We start from the raw sequence: 22,598 nt of genomic DNA, 5'->3' as shown, positions 1-22,598 counted from the left end.
TACACACTGAGTGCAATGCATGCCAGAAATAAAAGCTGGATGCAATGACTGTAATATGTAATATCATCAGTGGCTGACCAATGGAAAAAGAATAAAAATGCCAGACCTGGAAGAAGATCAAGAAAAGATGGCAGAGACACATGCAAAATGACGAGGGAAAAGAGCAGGCCCATGTATTACCAGGTGAGATCAGATAAGGAGGCAAGTAATGTGTAAGTATTCTGTGTCTTTCTGCATAGGATGGTAATACCTCTGGGAACACAATGAAGATTTAGTTGTGTTTTTTTTTTTAACCCTTCTTTTGTAAAGGTCCCTGTGCAGGTACTTCTTGTTATGGGTTGTGAATTATTTTAGTACAGACATTTTCTTAATATACCAGCTACTGCCAGTACTTTATTAGCAACAGCCTGAAGTCATCACGTTCTGTTTGTTGTATGTTTTGGTGTACTCTGCAGTTCTGTCTGTTCTAATAATACGAGGCCTTGACTTTGTTTTGTCTATGATTTATTGAGCTTATCCAAAGTCACATTGTTCCAGATTGTATAGCACTCATGTTACAAGGCTCCTATGTTCTCCTAACTCAACAAAGGCACTTTATTTGCTTTTCCCTGAATTTGGCCATGGCATTTTTTTTCCAAAAGTGGTTTTATCTTCTAAATGATCAATTTATCCCCGTATAATGTGCGCTTTATTTCCGATTTGTTAAAGTTTTAGGCAATATAAAAAGACAACACAACATAAATGTAATGGTAAACAACCAAAACCAACCATGTAAAGTGTTTTAGAAAATAATTGCTTCTTAGGAATTTAAATAACCTTTCCATAGAGGTTAGATTTAATTTTGTGTGGGCATTGTGTTTTGAAAAATAAAACTGATACAATTTATTTTCAAAGGTTGGTTTTATCTTAAATATGCCACTTTCTTTAAAGAAATGTGTTTCTGCCCTGATAGGTCCTTCTTGATCTTACTGATAGCCTTACTATCTCCCAGTTTTGCCCCTGTGTTGTCACAAAGTCCCATGCTCACATGGTGGAGAATATAAGTGGCCATGCAGACACACATTCTTCACACATGGTTTACAGTGGTCATTTTCAGGAAGCTGGGCAGATAAATGCATGCAGCTGAAGCTAGAGCATGTAGACTGAAAGCAGCTAAAACTACTATGGGAAATCGCATGTACTACACCAAGACACAAATAAAAATTAATAAAGGTGAAAATAATATTAAAAAACACGGCAGTGTTAAATACAATTTCATCCAGGTTGTAGATCTACATTAGGCCTGGATCAGCTGGCTTTTGTTTGCATCAAACAGGTTTTGCATTGTATATAAGACAATGGGAATGCATAACCTGCGTGAAGCAGGTCAAATGCAGGTCAACTAGAGGCCCGCTATCAATGACTCCTAAATGATCTTTTGAAGAATCAAAATTGTATTTTTATCTTTTGTCTTCTTTTCATATTATTTTATGCTTTGTGCCATTGTTGTGGAATTCACTGTATCTGCCCTGGTAAGCTTGATTATCTACTACTGGAGGGTTGATTCAGGAATCATATTGTCTTTGCTTATTTTGTTGTTTCAGCAACAGTTATCCCACTTTTCCACCTTACTTGTTTAGCTATTGAATTTTGTGGTTTATTTTAAATAATGTTTTCTTGGAATTTATAAAATAATGACAATTTATTGAGCTATTGTACATTAAATCTCTTTAGAGTCAGGAAATGTTAAAACCTCCAATCCATGTCCCACTGTGGAGATTTCCTATTAATTCCTGCAGACACAACAAGTAAAAAAATATATCCAAAGAAACACCAGTTTGGTTCTTAGCATTGAAAGATTTCCCCTCCATTCTTGTCCTGGTGAATTTTGTTTTAGAATGTTTAGTCCCCAGTGGTCAAGGTAACATACAGAGGCCTAATCTCCCTGGGGTATTTAAACCCTTCACCACTGTGCAAAACTAAGCAAACATTTTGGCTGTACGCAGATTTACTGCAGGGCAATCTAGAAATATTCAGCTAAGCAGGGTTCCCAATTGCCTGATAAAATTAGTACTGTATTTTTAGCATAATCCTGCTGATCTACACCCTACCTGGAAAGGATGGCAAATCAAGGTGATACGGAGTGTCTTTCCGTCTGGGTTTCACAAGCAGCTTGGTACTTTCAGTTACTGTTTGCTCATACGGCATGCTGGCGGATTCATGTCTATCATCAACAGAAATTAAAGGTTTTGCCTGCTCATTGCTGCCTGCACATGCAACAAAGCAAATAAAATAAAGTAAAGCATAGCAAATAATTAAAAAAAAACTCTATAACAAAATAAATGATGAAAATAACTTCAAGACAAGCAGAGGAAAGACACCTTATAGTAACCAATTCAAAACAAATTAGAAAAACAATTGGAAAATAATAACTAGGAAAAGAAAAGGTAAATAGGATTAGTTGTTGAAAATGGATGATAGAATAGATGGGGAGTTCCATTCTGTGAGATAGTTTAATAACAAAGTTTTCATGTCTTTACATTATTTATGTAACAAAAACTGTACTCCACCTTTACCCAGCCTTACTTGTCAAACAGTAAAAGAATCTAGACAAACAAAGCCAATGTAGCTCCCCTTTAGTATAGAAAGGGGCTTAAGTATCTAGACTGTGCCAGAGTGTTCCAGATTCTATTCCTCCTTTGGGAGTGTTGATTGGCTACCTCCACTTCCATGGGAGAGACCTGGCCCTAGCGAGGTAGGAGTCAGTCCCAGCCCAGGTGCATTCATTCTTTTGTCTATGGTTGAATTGGGATCTGTTTGAGCAAGCATTTCAAAATGGATAAATGGTAGGGGAATTGTAGAAATCGGGGAGACCATCTCTATTGAAGATTAGAAGCTAGGGGTACAGGGTGGCATGACCCTGGGGCCTCCTGGGCCTGCCTAGGCCAGGGCCCAGATCAGATTGCAGACTGCTACAAGAGACTGGCCATCAGTATTTGTAGGCTTTGCCTAATCTAGGAGAAGGTACTGGTGTAGGGATCCATAAGAAAGTGTTCCATGACACCTACCCATTTCGGAGGAGAGGTGCGTCTATCACCACCTGTCATAGATACTAAGTTCAAGTTTGAGTACAGATGCCAAACATACATTCACCTTAACTCTCTTTCCTACTGCTGAGTCTTTAATAAAATACCCCTAAACAAAATGTACTGGCCTGCAAGATCATTTCCACCCCATCAGAAGGTAGGACCTGGGAAAATTCAGCCATTCTTACAGGGCTATACCAGTGTTCTCATTGCCTTGGTACAACTACATTTATGGCAACATTTGGGGAAGATGAAAAATATAGAGGTACTCCTGTCTTTAATAGTGAGTGACACCAGTTTATTTAATAATAATAATAAAAAAAAATAACTATTCTTTATCCCTGGCTATAATTAATAAAAAAAAAATTGAATGACCTTGTAAAATTAGAACACCAAAGTTCACTATTGGGTTTATACCTCAATGGTGTTATCATCAAAGAATTTTAAAAATGAGAATAGGAAAAACAATGTGATCTCCTTTTGTACCAATCAATCTGTGCCTTTATCCTCCATCCACAGCCATTGGATTCGATTAAATATAGCCTGTCACTTGTGAGTCAAGTCGAGTGACAAAGTGTCAAAATGAGACATATGGAAAACATTTTAATGTTGTAAAATTGTTCTGCCATTGCTGTGCAATCAGCAGTGAATAAGCAACATTTTCCATAACAATATACATGAAATACATCCAACTCTACAAGCTAAGTTTTCAAAGATTTGTAAACTTTTATGGTAGACTAGATCAGTCAATAGTGAGTGAGTGACCATTGGTATTTCTGAGTTCAGGTATTTTTTTTAAGCATATATAATAACATTTTTGGACCTGCATAAACTTGTGTTAGTTGTGAATAAGCAAATTAGTTTCCAAGAACCATATTAATATGTAAATTAGCTTGTGAAAATTATTACTAGCTGCAAGCATATAAATCAAGCCACTTGCTCTGACGATGAAGAAAGGATGTTATCCTTACACTGTCACTGTTCACATACAATATTCATTCTTGTGTAAGGAAGTGGATTATTGTTTGTACATGATAGGGCAAAGATAGGGTATTGATAGAACTGGACAAAACTTCTACTTTTTTTTCTTTGGTCAGTGAGCATTCACTTTGCAACGATAACACTTTACCTACTTAAAGGAAACCAATCACCCAGATATTATGTAAACTGCTATCACTAAACTAATTCTAAATAATGATAATTGCCCAAACGCAAAGCTGATCTTTGATGGCAGTAGCTCCAGTCACATACCTGAAACAAGCAGATAACAGTGTACTGAACACCCGTGCTGAAAACTCATTCAGAAGGTAATAAAGGCTGACAATCAGAACACCAGTCAGGCAAGTTGTGTTTTTGGAACTAGGTAAGTAATGACAGCTTACAGTAATGGTTATGACAGTAATGGCAGCTTATCTCTCAATGATAGGTCCACTTTAATAAATCAACCCCAGGGATTCACCATGCATGTCCCAGAACTTGCACCATAAAGCCCACACATGTTTACACTTCCCCTAATATTACTGTGATATTAACATGTTAGTAAATATACATTTTCAGTAGAGATATAGTTGAGAAAAGACATTCAAACATAAAGAAAGCACAAGACATATTATAAGTAGGAGTTAATATTTCAGAACATTGAACAGTACCTGAACAGTACCTTTCATGGTCGGGGCTGTGTAGACACTTTGCTTCCTCTGTTTTGGGGAAACATTCTAGGTGTACAATACACAAATAAAGATATAGTTTAGTCTATACAATTACACATTTGTACATTATAGAATTTAAGTTTTAAATGAATGAATACTGGAGAAAGATGACCTACAAATTACTAAAATCTGCCTGGATAGAATATCCCACTGATTTTAGAATACCATTTGCAGGTGATCTTGGGTAGAAATGACCAGACAAAATTGAGATCCTGTTCCGATAGCCTTGATTCATAAGCTAAATTTAGGAATAAAAAAGTAAACTTGGTTTAAACAGAATGGTAGAAGAAAAGGATACATATGATGCTAATTCTATCTCTATTTAAGGTTCTTACTCATACAGTGGGTCAGACTTATTAAAGCTCTTCAAGCCAGTGAAACCTGGAATGGATCTGGTCCAGGATTGAAAACATTTGCTATTAAATAGCAAACTACTTTTAAGAAATCCATTCCAAGGTTTGCTGATGAAATTTTATCTTCTTCTCCAGCCTTGAAGAGCTTTAATAAATCAGGCTCAGTGACTCATGTAAAAAACAAATGTTGAGAGGAAGGGGTCATGATTCTAGAGGTGCTTGCATGAACCTGCAGCAGGCTTAGGTGCCTCTGGTCTGGCCAACCAACAGGCAATTCCGATGTTGCATGGTGCTGGCACCTCCTGGTAAAGAAAACAAAGTTGCATGCCCCCCTCCCCTTACGTTACTATTGGTCAGTGAGGCAACCTATCATAGAAAGAGATTGGTCACTTTGGGAATAACCCAGGATTAGGCTATAGTGTAGTTACCTAAACATTCTGTGTAGGTGCCTACTCTTAATACCAAATTGCTTTTCATGTTAAAGGGAGTCACTGCAAAGTAAACTTTTCATTAGAGAAATCCATGCTGCCTTCTTTCTCACAATATTAGATACCTGGCTGTTATGTTATGAGAACTGGAATGTCAGAGAAAATAGCATCTTGTCTGCATACTTGTTGAGGGCCAGCGATCCAGGCAACCAGACTGCTCATTTCTTTGAAGGTGAACACTAGCGGTGTATATATTTCAACTATCTTACAAGTGCTGTTTAAGTGCAGTCACTTCCTATAACCAGAAAGAATAAATCCTGTCCAGGCCCAACTTTATCAGAGAAAATGCTATTTGTTGTTTTAGATATTTGCACATTTAGGGCTTTTTAATTTTTATTATTAAACAGGATTTATAAAGCTCCAACATATTGCGCAGCGCTGTACATTAAATAGGGGTTGCAAATGACACATACAGACAGTGACACAGGAGGAGAGGACCCTGCTTCAAAGAGCTTGCTTTAATTATAAAATAGTGAATCTGACATTCCCTGGTGGGAATCAGCTACTGCCATTGAAACATATAGACCTAGAATATTCCCACTTTCAAATTCAGATTCCCTATTTTATAAAAAGAGCCAATAAAGTAAGAGTTGGAAAATGTGCTGCAGCACTTAGGGGTTTATTTATAGAGCGGTGAATCTGATATTTACTGAAACATTCTCTGATGCAGAATCAGTTACTGCCCTTGAAACACATGGACCTGGAGGAATATTTTTATTCAAATTTTATCATAATTATAAATATATTAACACTTTCAGTTTTCCTTTATTTACCCTGTAAAAACCCATAAATAACTGTTGACATTGTTAAAGAAGGGAGCACAGAAAGCCAAAACACCCAATCATAAATCAATTTCCTGTGTTGCTAGAGGGAAGTTTCTCAAAGTGACCTGTTGTTGGTGATCAGACACAGCAAGAATCTAAACAATGCACAAATAAATCAGAAGACTGATGAATGTATAAAAGTTGTGTAATAACTGTTGACTTACCTCTTCATGTGTGCTGGTTGTCCTATTATCATTTATTTCTAGGAGAAAAAAATATTCACATGGAGTCTTTGTTGTATAGATAACATATCCGATAACTGTATAATGGCAGCTTCAATGACATCTATATATTATTATTATTATTATTATTAATAATAATATTATCACTACACATTACACAGCGCTGTTCATTAAATAGAATACATTAAAATTTAATTCCATTTATTAGTGAAAAAAATTATTTTTATTGTAATGTTGGAAGCCTGAAATTATTTTTACTCAGTCACTCACACATTTACCTTTTGATTTGTGATCTGATTGCAGGTCTCAACGAGATTATATATGTTGAGAAGATGCATTTTTTATTGTTCATAATTTGTAACTTTTAGGTCAGTTTATCTGACACCAATGATCTTTGTGTCTATCTGTAGGAGTGGCATTCTTCCCACTGACCACCACACTAATATACTGTGAGATGTGTATATAGTAATTATAGCGGGGGTTCCCTGAAAATTATTTTAAAGGGGCTCCCCTGTGTTGAAATGATTGAGAAACACTGGTCTACATTGTTATATCATCAGTGCTACCTTTTTATATACTTTAACCAATAAGAAACATCAGAATTACTTTCCTAAATGATCTCAATACAAACAATGAAAAAACTGTATCTGCAGAAATGTGCAGTAACAAAGTTCTAGAGACACATGGAGTATGCAATAGAAGTAAGCTGGGAGCTACCTGTGAATAAAAGAAATTGCATGCCTTACACTTATGTTTTTATTCAGCTGTTATTGTTGTTTTGTATACCTTACCTAAAACTTGCTTTAGTGAAAAAAATCAAAAAAAAAAAAAGAGGTGGTATCAGTCAAAACCCCTCTGTGCTACCTAGAAGCATTTGTCATAAAGTTACAGCTTGTATGATACCACTAGAAACCAGGAACTGCTTCTGAATAGAAATCAACGGAACTGCCATATACATCCAGCGTAAGTCACAATGTCCTAGATATAAAGGCAGATGGCACATGCTAGAATTGGATCTTTGTGACCCAGAAACATACACTAATGGCTGTGATGTATTAACCTTTTCACAGAACAATGATGAACTCAATGATCTTGAAACATGTCCTTGGCTTTTATTAGGATATGATTACATCTATCCCAAGCACAGGTAATTTTGGCAGCAGAGGTTATTTTGTGTGTCTCGGTGCTGGCAATCTGCCTAATACTCAACTAAATATAATATCCCCGAAAGGACAGCTCTACAAAGTCATAGAATGAACATCCCTGAATAACAGGAAAGCTTGTCCTAAATAAAACACACTAAGATGCTCAAAATATATCATTAACTATACAAGAGGTTGTGCTTACTATTTTTAGATGGGGTGCATTGGTTTTCAGTTTTACAGCTAAAAACCTTTTCAGCAAGTACAGAAAATATCTTTTGGTCTTGACACAAATGTGCTCACAATCTAAGTGTACTAATTTTCTTTCCTTAGAAAGAAAGGTATAATGTGTCATGTTCTGCAATTGCAAAAGTACAATACAACATTCTAATAGTTATCAAAAATTCAAAGAGTATTAATTCAATCAAACTACCCATGATAACATCAAATCCTATTCCTTATGCATAAACGGTCATTCATACCTCCTGCAGGAACACAGTCATTCATATCTTCTATGGGTACGCAGTTATTTATACTGCTTGAAGGAACAAAGTCATTTATACCTCCTGCAGAAATACATTCATATTTTCTACAGGTACACAGGCATTTATACCTCCTGCAGTAACATCCTAATGTATTCTTTCTGCAGGAAAAGTCATTAATATCTCCTGTGGGAACACAGCCATTCATATTTCCTGCAGAAAAAAATATAACTTATTCTTACTACAGTAACATAGGATACAGGGATGTCATTGAGGTCAGTGAGGGGATTAAAAATAAAAATACCACACAAAACAGACAACAGAATCTGGCATTCCCTTGTGGGTATCTTCATGGTCTATGTGTTTTAAAGGCAGTAATTGATTCCCACCAGGGAATATTTGAGAGAATGTCAGATTCACTGGTTTTTAAATAGATTAATTAAAGCTCTTCAAGACTGGAGAGAATACACTTTCATCGGTGAAGCTGGGTGATTATAAAAACCTGGAATGGATCTGCTTAAATAGCAAATGACTAGGAAATGCAGGTTTGCTGCATCACACAGGTTTACCAATGAATGTCTATCCGCTACAGCCTTGGAGTGATTTAATAAATCAGGCCCAAAGTCCAATCCCACTTTAAAAAAAAGGAAAAAATGTGACCTGTCGGATAAAAAAACGAATAAAAATATATTAGGTGTATTGGGTAAATCAAGGTAACAGTTGTTTTTTTAGCCAATCCCTCAATCCAATATAAACATATTTACCTGCAGATGAATGTGGGAAAATGATAAGAAACAGTGAGGAGTAAACATATCGCAGAAGGAAATGACATCGGGGAATATCAGCCTGTATCATTCGGGGAATAATACCAGGTATCATATTAAACTTTCTTCTGCTACACTAAGTACAGTACATGTATAGCCAAACTTGGTGAGCATAGGGAAAGTTTAAAACCCATCACTTTATTATTTTTGTTTTTATTTAGCGGTCTGTGCCTGGTACAGGAGATTTACATCTGCTTCCTGTCCTGAAGACACACTAACGAGTGAATGAATCTAGACAGGAAACAGCTGAAAGATCCCAGAGGAAGTTAGTAGCAGTGGGAGGCAATATTTTATGAATATATATTCATGATAAATGTTTATGATACATAATACACTGTAACTGAAATCATCCAGTTAGGATTTAGATCAGGATAGATTCATCGGTTCAGCCATTGCCGAGTTGATTCTGAAGATGTCAACCTCATCCGTCCATCACTGGATGGCACTGACTTGGAACAAACAGGGACATATATCAGATGCTTAGAGAGGTAGCATGCTCTTGTGTGAAGTAGGTGTATAATGACGACAAGTAGAAGAATGGAGTATTATGATGACGGTCAGATGTAAATGATGCAGCACTTCCTTAAGGCATTCTTCATCTGCTCTTTTGCCCAGGCATGTGTCGTATTACATCTTTTTGTCAGTTCAGAAAGGTTCAAGCTACCACCTAAACTATACTTTCCTGTTTCTACATCCCAGCCCCTGATGGGATGCAGTAATCAGAGGCCAGAGAATGTCACTTGTGATGCTTCTGATCAGGAAAAATATGCTAAAAAATACATTTTTACTAATTATTTTGACACTTTAAATGGTGATTATGGTTCTATGTTAGACAGCCAAACTTTGATTATTTTCATTCCGCAACCTCATGGCACTACACTATTTATACACTAAAAGGAAACATTTAAAGGAAGAAGAAACAAAAAATGTTATTTTTTCCCATACTGGATGTTCCATGATTTTTTCTGCTTCTCTTTTTAGGAGGTCCACTTCCTTAGAGTTACAGTAAGAAATCAAAGTGAACTGTCAGCCATTAAATATTAAGAGGAAGCTGAACACCAAGGATAAAAGCCCAGAGCTTGGCACAGAGCCAGCTCACACAATACAGCCTTCTGCATGGGCCTTTAGGGATTGTGCTAACATTAGATGTAAGGTTTAAGGTTATATTATTCACATACTGTAAACTATTCTTAAATTAGATTTGACTCTGTTTTCATGTAAATTCACTTTTTTGCCTAAAGTTCTTCCATAAAGTTTGTTTAGTTCTACAATTAGAGATGTCAAGAGGTGCACAAGTTAAAATATTATGCATGCACGTATCTGGATTTAACTGGAAATCATTTGGCAGTGAACACGCTTTTTCCATTCTCATTAATACAATATATTTGCTGAAATGCATTGTGGACAATTTAGACTAAAACTTCTAACATTAAAAATGAATGGCTGGCCATGTTTGATTTTTATAAGGGTAATTGTTAGTGGAGGGAAGGATCATTGATGAATAACACTGAACTGAGTGTTCTGGCCAGTTTTATGGTTAAGACACCACAGGTTTAAAGTTAAGATATTCAGGCTTAAAGACACATTCTGGTTGGAGAACACATCTGCCCATCATACTGATAGGCCAAAAGGAATGTGTGGGTGACAAGGCATAGCTGAAGCCACCTGGAAGTATAGGAGTTTTGCTTACAAGAATGGCCCAGTATCCCTGATTGAAAGTTTTGGAGGCTTCTACACCTAGACACCTCAGTAACATACAGGGTCAGGTGTATGTATAGTACAGGTTGACATGTTCAGGTATAAAAAAACAGACTTATTGTAGAGGTCAGCTGTATTTAAAATACTAAGTGCAGGGGTCAGATGAATGTAAAATACTAAGTGTCAGGGTCAGGTGAATGCAAAGTATTGAGAACAGGGGACAGGATTATGCAAAATACTAAATGCAAGTGTCATAAAATCCAGTGCACAGCACCCTCTGTGCATCAGCACCCCTTATTATTGGAACACAGCAGTATCTCCATACACATACAAACTGCATACACACACATAATCACCACGGCTGATTGTTCCCCTCTTCACAACCCAGCTCCTGCCAGTGAATCCATTTAGTTTTCTGCAGAAAGCCTGTTGTAGGGGGGATTTCCCTTTACTTCCTGTCCTAAAGGTGCAAATAAAAGGACATTTCTCCAAAGTGAACACAATTTTCATCCTATAGAGTTGGTATAGGAACAGGTGTTCTCATTTTTTTCCTAACTCTTGCTCTGGTGACAATTCAGAATGATTGGTTTATCCCTCTCTTACTGTTTAAGTGTCAATGGTCACCAAGAAATATAAAGGGATGGGTTCCGGATGGGTGGGCGTATAAAAAAAAAAAAAAAAAAAAGACCCTAACCCTTCCCTAATTTACCCAAATCTAAGAAAAAATGTCTTTCATACATTTTAACATTTTAACATTCTCTTCTCTCAAAATGTTCATCCTCTAGTACAAAATCCAACTTACAACAACAAGAAAAAGAACTTCGTCCTAACTACATGGTCCCGAGGGAGGCCTAGATCTGTTCTTATTCCTATCCCTATATCATGCAGATTTAAATTCAATTAATCTCCGCAGCCTTACATATTTCTGTTGCTTTTTCAATATCTTTAAAGGCCTTCCACTTTCAGATCTCTAGAATACACATCACTTCCTATCATGAAAGGTGTGATATGGCTGCTAAAATCTTGTCTAATCAATGATGTTATGTGAACCGTGCTCTCCCATGCATCCTTATGAGAGGTGACTCATCTATATGTGGTGTCCTATGTCACTGTTCCATCATTCTATGTTAAAATCTCCCATTTATAGCAACTATTTTATACTTTCATAGCTTTGGATTTGATTTCGTTTGTAGAATCTTTGTTAAGTTTTTTTTAAGATGTTGCCCAGTGTATAACCAGCCTTACTACACATCATTGCTCTTAGAATAGTCCAAGTGTTCGAACATTTGCTGCAGACAGATTCAACAAACATGTACTATTTAGGTACTCTACATACAACCATAGTGGAGCCAGACTAAAAATATATTACAATTTATTTTTTCTAAAATCCAGACTCTCCAGTCTGCTAGAAATAAGAAAATTATATAGGCACAGTATTTCAAAGAACAAATGTAACCAGAAACAAATAAAACATCAGCTATAAAATAATTTATATGTAGCATATATACAATGTAATCCAACTGAGAAAGATGTATAGAAATGTATTGTCTTTTCTGTTTTAGTATATTGTAAATATACATTTAGTCTCAATGTCTCAAACTAAAATTATAAATTATAAAATTATCTAAAACTATAAAGTTATAATTGTCACTTCAATGAGACTCCCCTGCTGTTACCTCTTCCTAACTATAACTGCTGGCAGACGCTTCACGTAGCACCTGACAGGAAATCATAGCCACCAAAATGCTTGTTCATTTACAAAAGATCATGGTGGTGGAGGTTAGATGGCTGGCAGACATCGAGGAGACCATCTTTGTAAAATTAGCCTTACGTTATGGTAGTCTTTGCTGACCATGGGTTTTGTGAATTGCCACATTCATTCTTATCATCCAGGTAAAACTCAAGTGTTTCATTTTATTTTGGATACAGTAAACAAGAATTTGATAATCTGTCAGGTTACCCCTGTGCCATGAATGTGAAATACATTTTTTTTATATTGCATTTGAGATCTCTCCAAAGGCTGGTGACACCATAACTGACTCACTACTGGATTATTCAAACAAATGCACAATGCATTCCGAGAGGGGAAACAGAAAGTTCATCTCGTAGCTACAACTTGGGTTATTCTGGACCAAAACCAGAAGCAGGGTTCATCTGACTGCAAACAACAGACTCTTCAGTCTTGAAAACCCACACAATGCTGCTGGTAGCCAAAGAGAATACAATCTAGGCGGCCTAGGCCTTAGATCATAAGGGGAAGCCTGAGAGCAATGTGATACATTTATCAATTCTGTAGTACACTAGGCAATGCTAAACAGAAGTGAGACTGAGTATAATAAATGTACTATAAGATTGCATCTATACTAATACATATTTCAATATTATTCATTCATGAACAGAATGAGGTCATTCTTAACTTAAATAATAATATTATTTGTTAATGATAAAATGAGCCCTTCTTCATAAGTATAGATTGTAATGAGAAGACTAATATTAATACCATACTTATTTATCTAATTCCTTGTTCAGTTTTTTGTTGTTTCTTGAATTCTCAGTCCAATTCACCAACAGCTTGCACTCTGACTTTGCTAATGTATGCAGAATATCTAGAATATTTTCCTCCCCCAGCACAGATGATGCACGAACTGATGAATACAAATAAAACAGGTAAAATATTCTTACAATTTAATAAATTATATCCTGTGTAGGCTTTGGAAATGTACCAAACATGCAAGAAACACTTAGCAACAAAAAAAAAAACTGACTAGACTGTGATTTAAATGCTTCAGACTCATTCTTTCTCTCCAGATGGGAAACAACAAATATACATGTTTTACTTGTTGGTATATAATCTATGTACTTAAAAAGTTGCAATAAATTATATTATTAGTATTAAATTCTCAATGAATTGGTGTGACTTTAACAATCTTATAAAATGAGAGCTGCCAAGGAATAGACCATAAGTGTTAGCAGATATGGGTGGAAAGGGGTTTGGAGACAGTGGGCAACTTTTTCTCCTCTGATCTCCCCAGACCAGTAACGTTTAGAACACTAATACGACACTATGCTCTACCTACACAAGCTTCGCACCCACTTTATTATTTACAGTTTTTGAAATTTTGTAATGAACAGGAACTCAACCCAACAGGAGTAAATGGTGCATGATGGATTTGACAATCTGCTCTCCTTTGAGCCATCATCTATATCTTTACTATATCCCTGACTACAAGCACTCAATGCTGAACCATCCACCAAGAGTACTACAGAGGGCTGGCAAAAAAATTTTGATATTCCAGACCATGAAAAAATAATGCAGGGCTATCTGAATCACCCCAGGTGATTCACTACACAATTACTTAGAGGTAATATAGGACTGTATTTTGACACTGAACAAGATTGGAAGTCCCCCCCATGTCCTGAATTTAGGTTCTACCTTGGTTTATTGGGTTAAGATACCGCAAATGTAAGAAAACGGAGGAATCAGTTAGACAATGCGCAATCTCAAATTTAATTAAACTTTTTTTTTACAACTAAGATAGGACTTTTTACTGTCATACTATATCAATGCAACTGTTTATAGAGGTCTACTGTGAATTGTGTACGCTTCCTTACATCTGTAATGTTTGGTTCTCTATAATAGTATAATGGAGCTTATCAACATGTTCTCTATACATTGTTTAAATGTCCTGTCATTGTACTTAAGTTTATAAGTTTAAGTAAGTTTAAAAAAATGTAGACAAGAAAATTGCACATCAAAATAGCATGTTTTTAAGGATTCCATCTATGTATCTTTCCAGCATTTAAATAAGTATGGCTTTTATCAAATATCAAGAAAATAAACTTTAGAAAGTAATTTCAAGTGTCCATAATAAAGAAAGTGTTTGTCAAAAAAAATGAGAGCTATTTCGCTATGTCTTGTCAAAGCCAGTGTTTACATTTACCATGTGAGCAAGTGGCACAATTGCAAGTTGAGGCCAGTAGTAGAAGTCTAGAAAAATCAGCAGGCCAACCAGCATAGATCTCTTTAGATAGGTATCCTGTTTCCACAATTGTCTTTTTAGAATTACATTTCATGAGAGAATTGACAGACCCACATAAGATTTAGCAGGGTCTGCATACTAACTTCTGTATATAATTAATCATTCAGGTCTCCTAGTACTGAGAAAATAAAATCCAACAAGTATGTGTATGAGTATATAACACCAAAGTTCCTCTACTGGTCTGCAAACATACTACTTCTCTAAACTGTAGGGTCAAACATAGGTTAGCAAATTGAATTGACAAATCAACACAGCTCCAAAATTAATAAATATACAAAATGTTTTGCGAGAAACCTTATTTCTACACAGCTAAAGCTTCTGGCTGGAATCCCAACAGTTCAATTGTTGCAAGTCATGCAATCCCTTGACTTTGTTCGGTATGACCTGTTAAACTTGTCTTTCTATTGTTACACTATTTTAATTTATGTGGCATGGGTATTATGTAGGCTACACACAAGTCAGATGGTCCCTTTATTCGGCCAAAATTTTTTAAGTTCCTGTTGTTTTTTGCATTCTTTTTTCTAAAGAAAATTTGACATAGGAGAAAACCAAGAATGAAACTACAGACCACCATCTCAAAATGCTGGATACCTGGCTGATATACTAATTCTGGGGTTTCATTTTTCTATTTAAGATTTACATTTACAAACTAAAATATCCATCATATATGGCATATACACAAACACTCAAACATATCTTTATATATCAAGGGACATGGCATCTTTATATAAAAACGTATTCAAAAGCAGTATTAAGAGCAAAGAAAATGTACAAGTGGTGCAGTAATCTGTTGATAATCAGTTAGCACTTACTGTAACAACATAAAAGGTATACAAAATAAGCAATATGATAACTAAGGTTTTACCCAAATTTACTGGGAATATAATTTTGTACATACATGGAAACATGTACCTACTGGCAGCATAATTTTATTCTCATCCTGCTTATTTTGTTGACGGCAAAGAATATGGTATATAATATAGCTTAATTTCAGGTATTATTCATCACATGATCCTTAACTTACCCTTTTTCTTTCCACTTATTTTAATTTAATAAACCTAACCCACTCTCTAATATTATACATCGTGAAATATAGACTTGACTAAAAGTAATTGTATAGAAAACTCTTTTACACATTCTGATATCATTTGTATAATAAATGATTTGTTGTGTGTCAAGAAACCATCACATGTACTGGTTTATTATGTTTGTGTACCCATATGTCATTTGGGTAACATTGTAAATCACATTAACAACAAGTTTAAAAAAAATCAGATTTTACCACTAAATTTCTTTTGATGTTTATAAAATTAAAAACATCTTTTTACCTACCTGGTGGTGGTTGTTCATTCATTATAACCAGTGAGGCTGGCGTGGGCCTTCTTTTTCTGATCTATTTATGAAAAGAGCATAGGAGATCTAAATGTACAGTAAGCCTGGTATGTTAGTATAAGCATTCTTGTCTTTTACAGCCATGAACTCAATGACATGTGTACTTTAGTTAATGAGCCTCAGCACTGGCAAACATGGTGTAATTTTTTGGCATGGCCATACCTGTTCTTTTGGATGAAACACAGTTGCATAAGTTTTTATATCTTTGTCCTTACCATGATTTCTACAAAAAAAAAAAAAAAAAAAACTAGGCAAGTACTAAACTATGCCTTGTAAGAAGTAAAGACAAAAATAAAAAAATAAAATAAAACTACATATAAAATATTTAAGATTTTTGTTTTTTGCTACAAAACTTAAGGTGCCTGATTTCACTTTACCCTTCACTTTACAAAAAAACTATTGAAATGGGCACAGAAGATTCTAGGCAAATGGAGGCTTCTTGAAAGCAGATAACTCATACATGCACCCTACCCACATGACAATGCTACACCTGACATCCTACTGAGTTTACATTTCATATGGGTTCATAAGACAGGAGACCTTAGAAAAAAACAAGGGAGCTGAATGTTAAACCTAGAATGACCACTGGAAGCTTCTAATAACAGGAGAGGCCAGATGGGCTTAGTTGTTTAAAGCCACCAAAAGTAAAGTAAAACTAGTCCATCCTGTCTTTTTAGAACAGCAAAACATTTGTCAATAATTGTGCTGGAACCACCCAGCCTGAGCATGTGCACACAGGTGGCAACACTGCAAAGAATAGATTAGGTTATAAGCTATGTGCCCAAAATAAGTAAGTGCAAACATTTGCCAGGATCACCAGATATTTTCTATCTACGGCAATGATTTTACAGCTAATAAACAAAATACATAAACAGACAAGTTTGTTTGGGAGCCCCAAATGAAGAAATACATTATGGGTTTACTGGGACTCTAGACTATAACCAAAAATATTTTTTTTTATATAAAAGAGGTGGCCAGAAAAATGAAATAAAATAAGGTACCATGGTGTGCAGGCTTTGACTTGCCCCCTTGTATTCCCAATGCCCTAAGTTTCTCCATGGACAATGTTCATATAGCTTATTATACATAAGATCTAACTGTTCTAAAATCACATCTTTTCAATGTTTTTTTAATATGGTATATTATTTACAGAATTTTACACTTTAGAAAACATCTAATCTGCCACGGTAAGGTGCATATACAAAGTCATTAATATAATTGTATACCATACTCGCTGCCCCATTTCATATCCAGGAAGGGCCTTCTACTAATAAGGCCTAGAAGCATTCGGAATTATTGCCTGAAACCACTCCTGGCCACATACGTAGCTATGGAATACAGGCACGTAGGGGTGGAATATTATGAATTTTGTAGAGTGAAGGTGAACAAGATTCACTGTGAAAGCAAATATGTTTTGAAATTTGCTCAATAATCGAGCATTGAGCAAATTTCACTCTAGATGCTTCAAAAATTTGAGTTTTTTTTAAATAAGGGAAATTCAGGCCAAAAAGAGAATAAATTAATGCTCACTGGGCAAATTGCGTGAAGGCAAAAAAATGTATAAATGAGCTGCTAGGAGACTGATTAAGATAAATGAACATAATTTTCTCATTGTAGCTCTACCAGTATCAAAAACATCCAAGATTGGTAAAAGGTTATATTTAGAGATAACAGCTTTGGTAATTAAAATTTTAGTAATGTTTGTTTGTTTAATTGGTTTTATTCCTCATAACATTCCTAAATTCCAGATATGTTTCATGTATCAATATTGACAACAAAAAATGTACAATGTACCATGATCGGATGCCAGCTTGAAGTCATTGTGAGGCACCATTGTGTACACCATGTCTACACTGACCACAGTCAGAATTCCTTACTTGCCATCTTTTTTTAGCACACGTCAGACTTGTCGTTGGAATGAACTGAAAGACTGAAAGATGGAGAGGAGAGGGGAGAGAATGAGCGAGTGTGGCAGCCCGCTGCACTCTCTCCCCTTCACTTGCATTGGGGTCGTTTGTGGATCCGCCAGGACGGATCCATGAACGATGCCAGACACATCGGAATTTTGTCCGATACCAGCTCTGAATTTATAATCATCTGACGTGTGTACGAAGCCTAAAGGTGCGTACACACTTCCAATTTTTATCGTTCCAATCGAACGACGAACGATCGATTGGGCAAAAAATCGTTCGTAAAAAAGTAACCAACGACGCCGACGAACGAGGAAAGTCGCTGGAAACGAACGACCGGACCGACGGATCGGATTGGACGACGATCGTTGAACATCGTTCGTGTGTACGGTCGTTCGTTGATCGTCCATGTTCAGAGCATGCGTGATGAACGAACGTCCGTTCACTTTCCTGTCGTGCACATAGTTCCTCTATCGCTTAAACGATCGTATCTATTGTGTGTACAATATCTACGAACGATCGTGTCGTTACCTCTATGTGCATGATCGGTGCTATACGATCGTTCGTGTATATCGTGCAGAAACGTTCGTCTTTCGTTTTCCGACGATAATAATTGGAAGTGTGTACGTAGCTTTAGACATTGGGTGTACTAAGGATTAGGTTTATCTGCAGTATGATAGTGAGAAGGTCAGGCTGATAGCAAGCCACCTCCTTATGTTAGTGCTATAGAACAGATGCTGCACCAGGCATGCTTCGATTTTAATCAGAAGGTCAGCATACGGGTTGTTTGTTAAATATACCAACTCAAGGATATGTAATGTTCCTTGCTATTCTGTGGATATGATCAAAGTCACTATAGTTTTTCAAAGCCTTTTTTTCCCACTAGGGCCAAATTATTCTGTAGTGTGAAGGTTCTCATTTATCTAGGTCATTGTATATCCAGGAATACAATAGTCACATTCAACTAGACTTGTTCTTGTAATGTTAAATTTCACAGCTTTCCAAACTGCCTTTGGTGGGCCTTTCATAAAAAAACCTAAATTATTACAATGTGTATAATCATTGAGCAATGCCGAAGCCTCCCTACACGTGCTAACAAGCATGCATGATCATCACAAGTGCTCATAATAACTGTTGGAAACAAACAATGACTCCTCACCCCCCGCCTCCTATTAAAAAGGGCACCATCTTCTCTGTAGACGTAGGGAGCTTCAACCTCGCCCAACCCGGTAGATCTTATGGATGGTTTAATAGAGAAGTCTGCACACATTTTATACAAATTAGAAGCATAAATGTATATGATTGTTTTAGCCATCATAGACTAATTGTGATGCATCCTGGATATGATGAATTAAGATGCAGAATAATCAGAACATGTGAATTTGACAAACATGGATTCGGTGCAATATTTTGAACCATTCAGATCTGGATTTGGATGATTTATGTAATCTATGGTGTTTTGTAGATGCATAAATTCAGATTATTGTAAAGGTTACAATTTATAGCAAAAAAAATGAGTAATAACGTAATCATGACAACCTAAACTGAACAAAATCTTGTGTTTCTTTGACCAAGAAAGATGGTTATCTAATCCATTGTAACACATTTATGTCTGGCCTCCAGATATCAGGAGTGTTGATGTGACACTGAGTATTAAACTGTGAAAATCATAAATGTCTATTGGAGGATGGAAAGTAACATATGAAGATTAAGTACTCTAGACTAAAACAGCAATAATTGAAATATTAATTCATGACTTATCTACAAAGCAGTGGATCTGACATCCAGCAAACAGTCCCTGCGGGTGAATCTTACAGGTGCATGATGGATTTGCCACCAGAAAATGTTTGGTGAAAGCCACCCTGATTTATAAATAGATCCCTAAGTGTTAACATAACAGAGAATTCAGTAAACCGTGATTCTAAAAACATTAAAACCTTGTCAAAAGCATGAATTGCACATTCCTCAAATATTAAATTACCATGTTTAATATGAAAGGTCACACATTTTCTTACAGAGTGGAACCAGTTGAAAAAGCTCAGCATGTTTAATGCAGTTAAAAAGAAATTGCAGTTGAACAACAAGGATATAATACTATCAGAGAAGTGTAGGAAAAACTAGACAGGTGCATAGGTTATAATTTCCCAGGAGCTTTTTTGAGAAATGGATGGCGCCATCAAACATTAGGAACACACTACTTTGTGAAGGATCTTAAGGGAAGGCAGAAAGTGAGAACTAAAGGGAAGGAATGAATTTCAAAATGACTTTCTTGTAACTGTATTTTGTAATGAAATGAAGCTATAAATGGAGGGTGCCGAGCATACCACATTACAAAGTACAATAAATACAATACAATAAATTTTATTAAATACATACACATTAAACCAGATTCAATTATGACCATGTGATATATATTTGCAGTGACAAGCAAAATAAAGATATATATATATATATATATATATATATATATATATATATACACACACACACACGTTTTCATCAAATAAAGTAATCAACATATTGCTATTTTCTTTACCTGTTCTGATGCCTCTGGATCCAGTTGACTTTGAAAAATTGGAACTGCAAATTGTATCTTTTTGGGACTGTTGGGCTCCATATTGTACCGATAGAAGTTGGGGAAAAAAATGACACCCTCCACTTAGCCAAGAAGTCCAAGTGTTTTGCCTCTGGCACACGCCTTTAAAGCGACTCTCTGTGCTATTTGATGATAGCTGTAGTTTCTCTGTTATCAAGTGCTGCTGCATGAAATAAGCAACTCCCTTATTCCACATCAATAGCAATTCTTGTAACTGGCTCCTTTTTTTTCTTCAGTGCTTTAGATCCTCTCCGCACAAAGCTAAAGCAACAATGAGCTAATTGTGTACCCGTTTTGCTTCTGCACATGCCAGGGATTCACTCAGAGTCTAATTGAAAATGCAATGCTAGCCTTGAATGGCCTGGTGCCCTGGGATTTTGAAGAAAAAAAAAAAACTGCATAGATCCACTGTACATTACCAAGGCTTTACTTACAAATGCAATATAAGCTCCCTCTGAGCATTGCTGATGGACCATTAATATTTGATCATGACAATTCAGAAAGTGAGGAGGCTTAACAGCATCCAGTTAGTATATATAAAGCTTACCACTTTTAGCGTGTCCAGATGTTTAGACAAAAAACCATTCTCTTTTGTACAAGGCAAACAAATTGGTTTTAATTGACACCAACACATTTGAAAATATCTGATAGGCGAGCTCATTTTGGAATTCTTCAACTAGTATGGCCAGCTCAATTTAGAGTTCTATGAAAAGAACTCAATTAGTGGTCACTGTGAGACTCTTCCTACAAATGTACTTTTTACACCTAATTAACAGTTATACTACACAGCTATTATACAGACCCAACATACCTACCACACAGAGATACAGACTGTTTCCCCTCTACCTAACTCCAAGTCTGATGGGGCCTAAACACGTTTAACCTTTGTCAGTCATGAATCAAATTCCCATTTTGTGCCTGGCTTAGCAAATCTTAAAAACACAGACTGTACAACTTGTTGAAAAATTTCAGTTCATGCAGAATGCCACCCATACAGATAGCCAAAATAATAATTGGCATTAGTTAAACTGAGCTCAGAGGCATAAACTGCTCGAGGAAGCACAAGCAACCTAACCCTGGTTGAAAAACACTGCTCCAGATTTAAAAAAAGCCCAATATAGAAAGATAAATTTAGGTTATACTGAAAGGTCTTGAAAAAAGGACAGCTAGAGACAGAACTACTAATCAGCCTAATTCCATGTATCCACTGATTCAAAATTACACGCTCAGTACTACAATTTGTATCTTGTTTGTAGTGCTTTCTAGTTCTACCTATGTAAGGCATACGTACACACGTTAAACTTCTGGCGTTGGAAAGGATCGAAAGCAATGACAAAAGACTAAAAGATACAAGAACAAGCGCTGAACATACAGCTCCTTTTTGCACTATGGAGAGGGGAGAACTGCGGAGCTCTCTCCCCTACACTTGTATTGCAGTCGTTCACGGATCCACCAGGACAAATCCATCGACGACGTCAAACGAGCGCTGCACACATCAGATTCTCATCCAATATCAGTCCTGAAGCGATAATGGGATGAGAATCATTGGACGTGGGTACCTAGCCTTAAATATATGCTTAAAAGACACATGGAATAACGTGATTGTCCTCTAATGTTCTTGATGCAATTACGGTTAGAGTTTAGAATGTATGTACATTGCAAGAATAAACCCACATTATGAATGTCAAACATTAAAATAGTTTGAAAGGGTATCGCACCGTGTAGCTTTTTTGCACATCACTAGCCATTATGACTGCACACCAGTGTATGAAATTTCTTACAGTCACAAATAACTACAGATGTTGCCCCGTTTCCTATAACAGCATAGTGCATTGACCTCTGGCATTTTATTTGGTATGTACATCTGCACTGGTTACCAAAACTGTCAAATTA

The 22,598-nt window shown here is 36.1% G+C and overlaps 1 protein-coding gene across 2 annotated transcripts; it reads right to left on the bottom strand.

Annotated features, from left to right (window-relative positions):
- Positions 1 to 2,092: 2,092 nt before the first annotated feature.
- Positions 2,093 to 21,460, bottom strand: PPP1R1C (protein phosphatase 1 regulatory inhibitor subunit 1C; the record flags this gene model as incomplete). 2 transcript variants are annotated; one of them, XM_072418417.1, is given in 5 exon segments in its annotated part: positions 2,093 to 2,246; positions 4,715 to 4,780; positions 6,604 to 6,641; positions 16,140 to 16,200; positions 20,646 to 21,460. In XM_072418417.1, coding segments are annotated over 5 exon segments (273 nt in total). In that variant the 5' UTR covers positions 20,727 to 21,460.
- Between the last annotated feature and the right edge of the window lie 1,138 nt (positions 21,461 to 22,598).

Source organism: Pyxicephalus adspersus, chromosome 7 (assembly GCF_032062135.1).
Source record: "Pyxicephalus adspersus chromosome 7, UCB_Pads_2.0, whole genome shotgun sequence".
Classification (NCBI taxonomy): Eukaryota; Metazoa; Chordata; class Amphibia; order Anura; family Pyxicephalidae; genus Pyxicephalus; species Pyxicephalus adspersus.
Note: the sequence above shows the minus strand (reverse complement) of the source record. Positions and strands in the feature narration are given on the sequence as shown.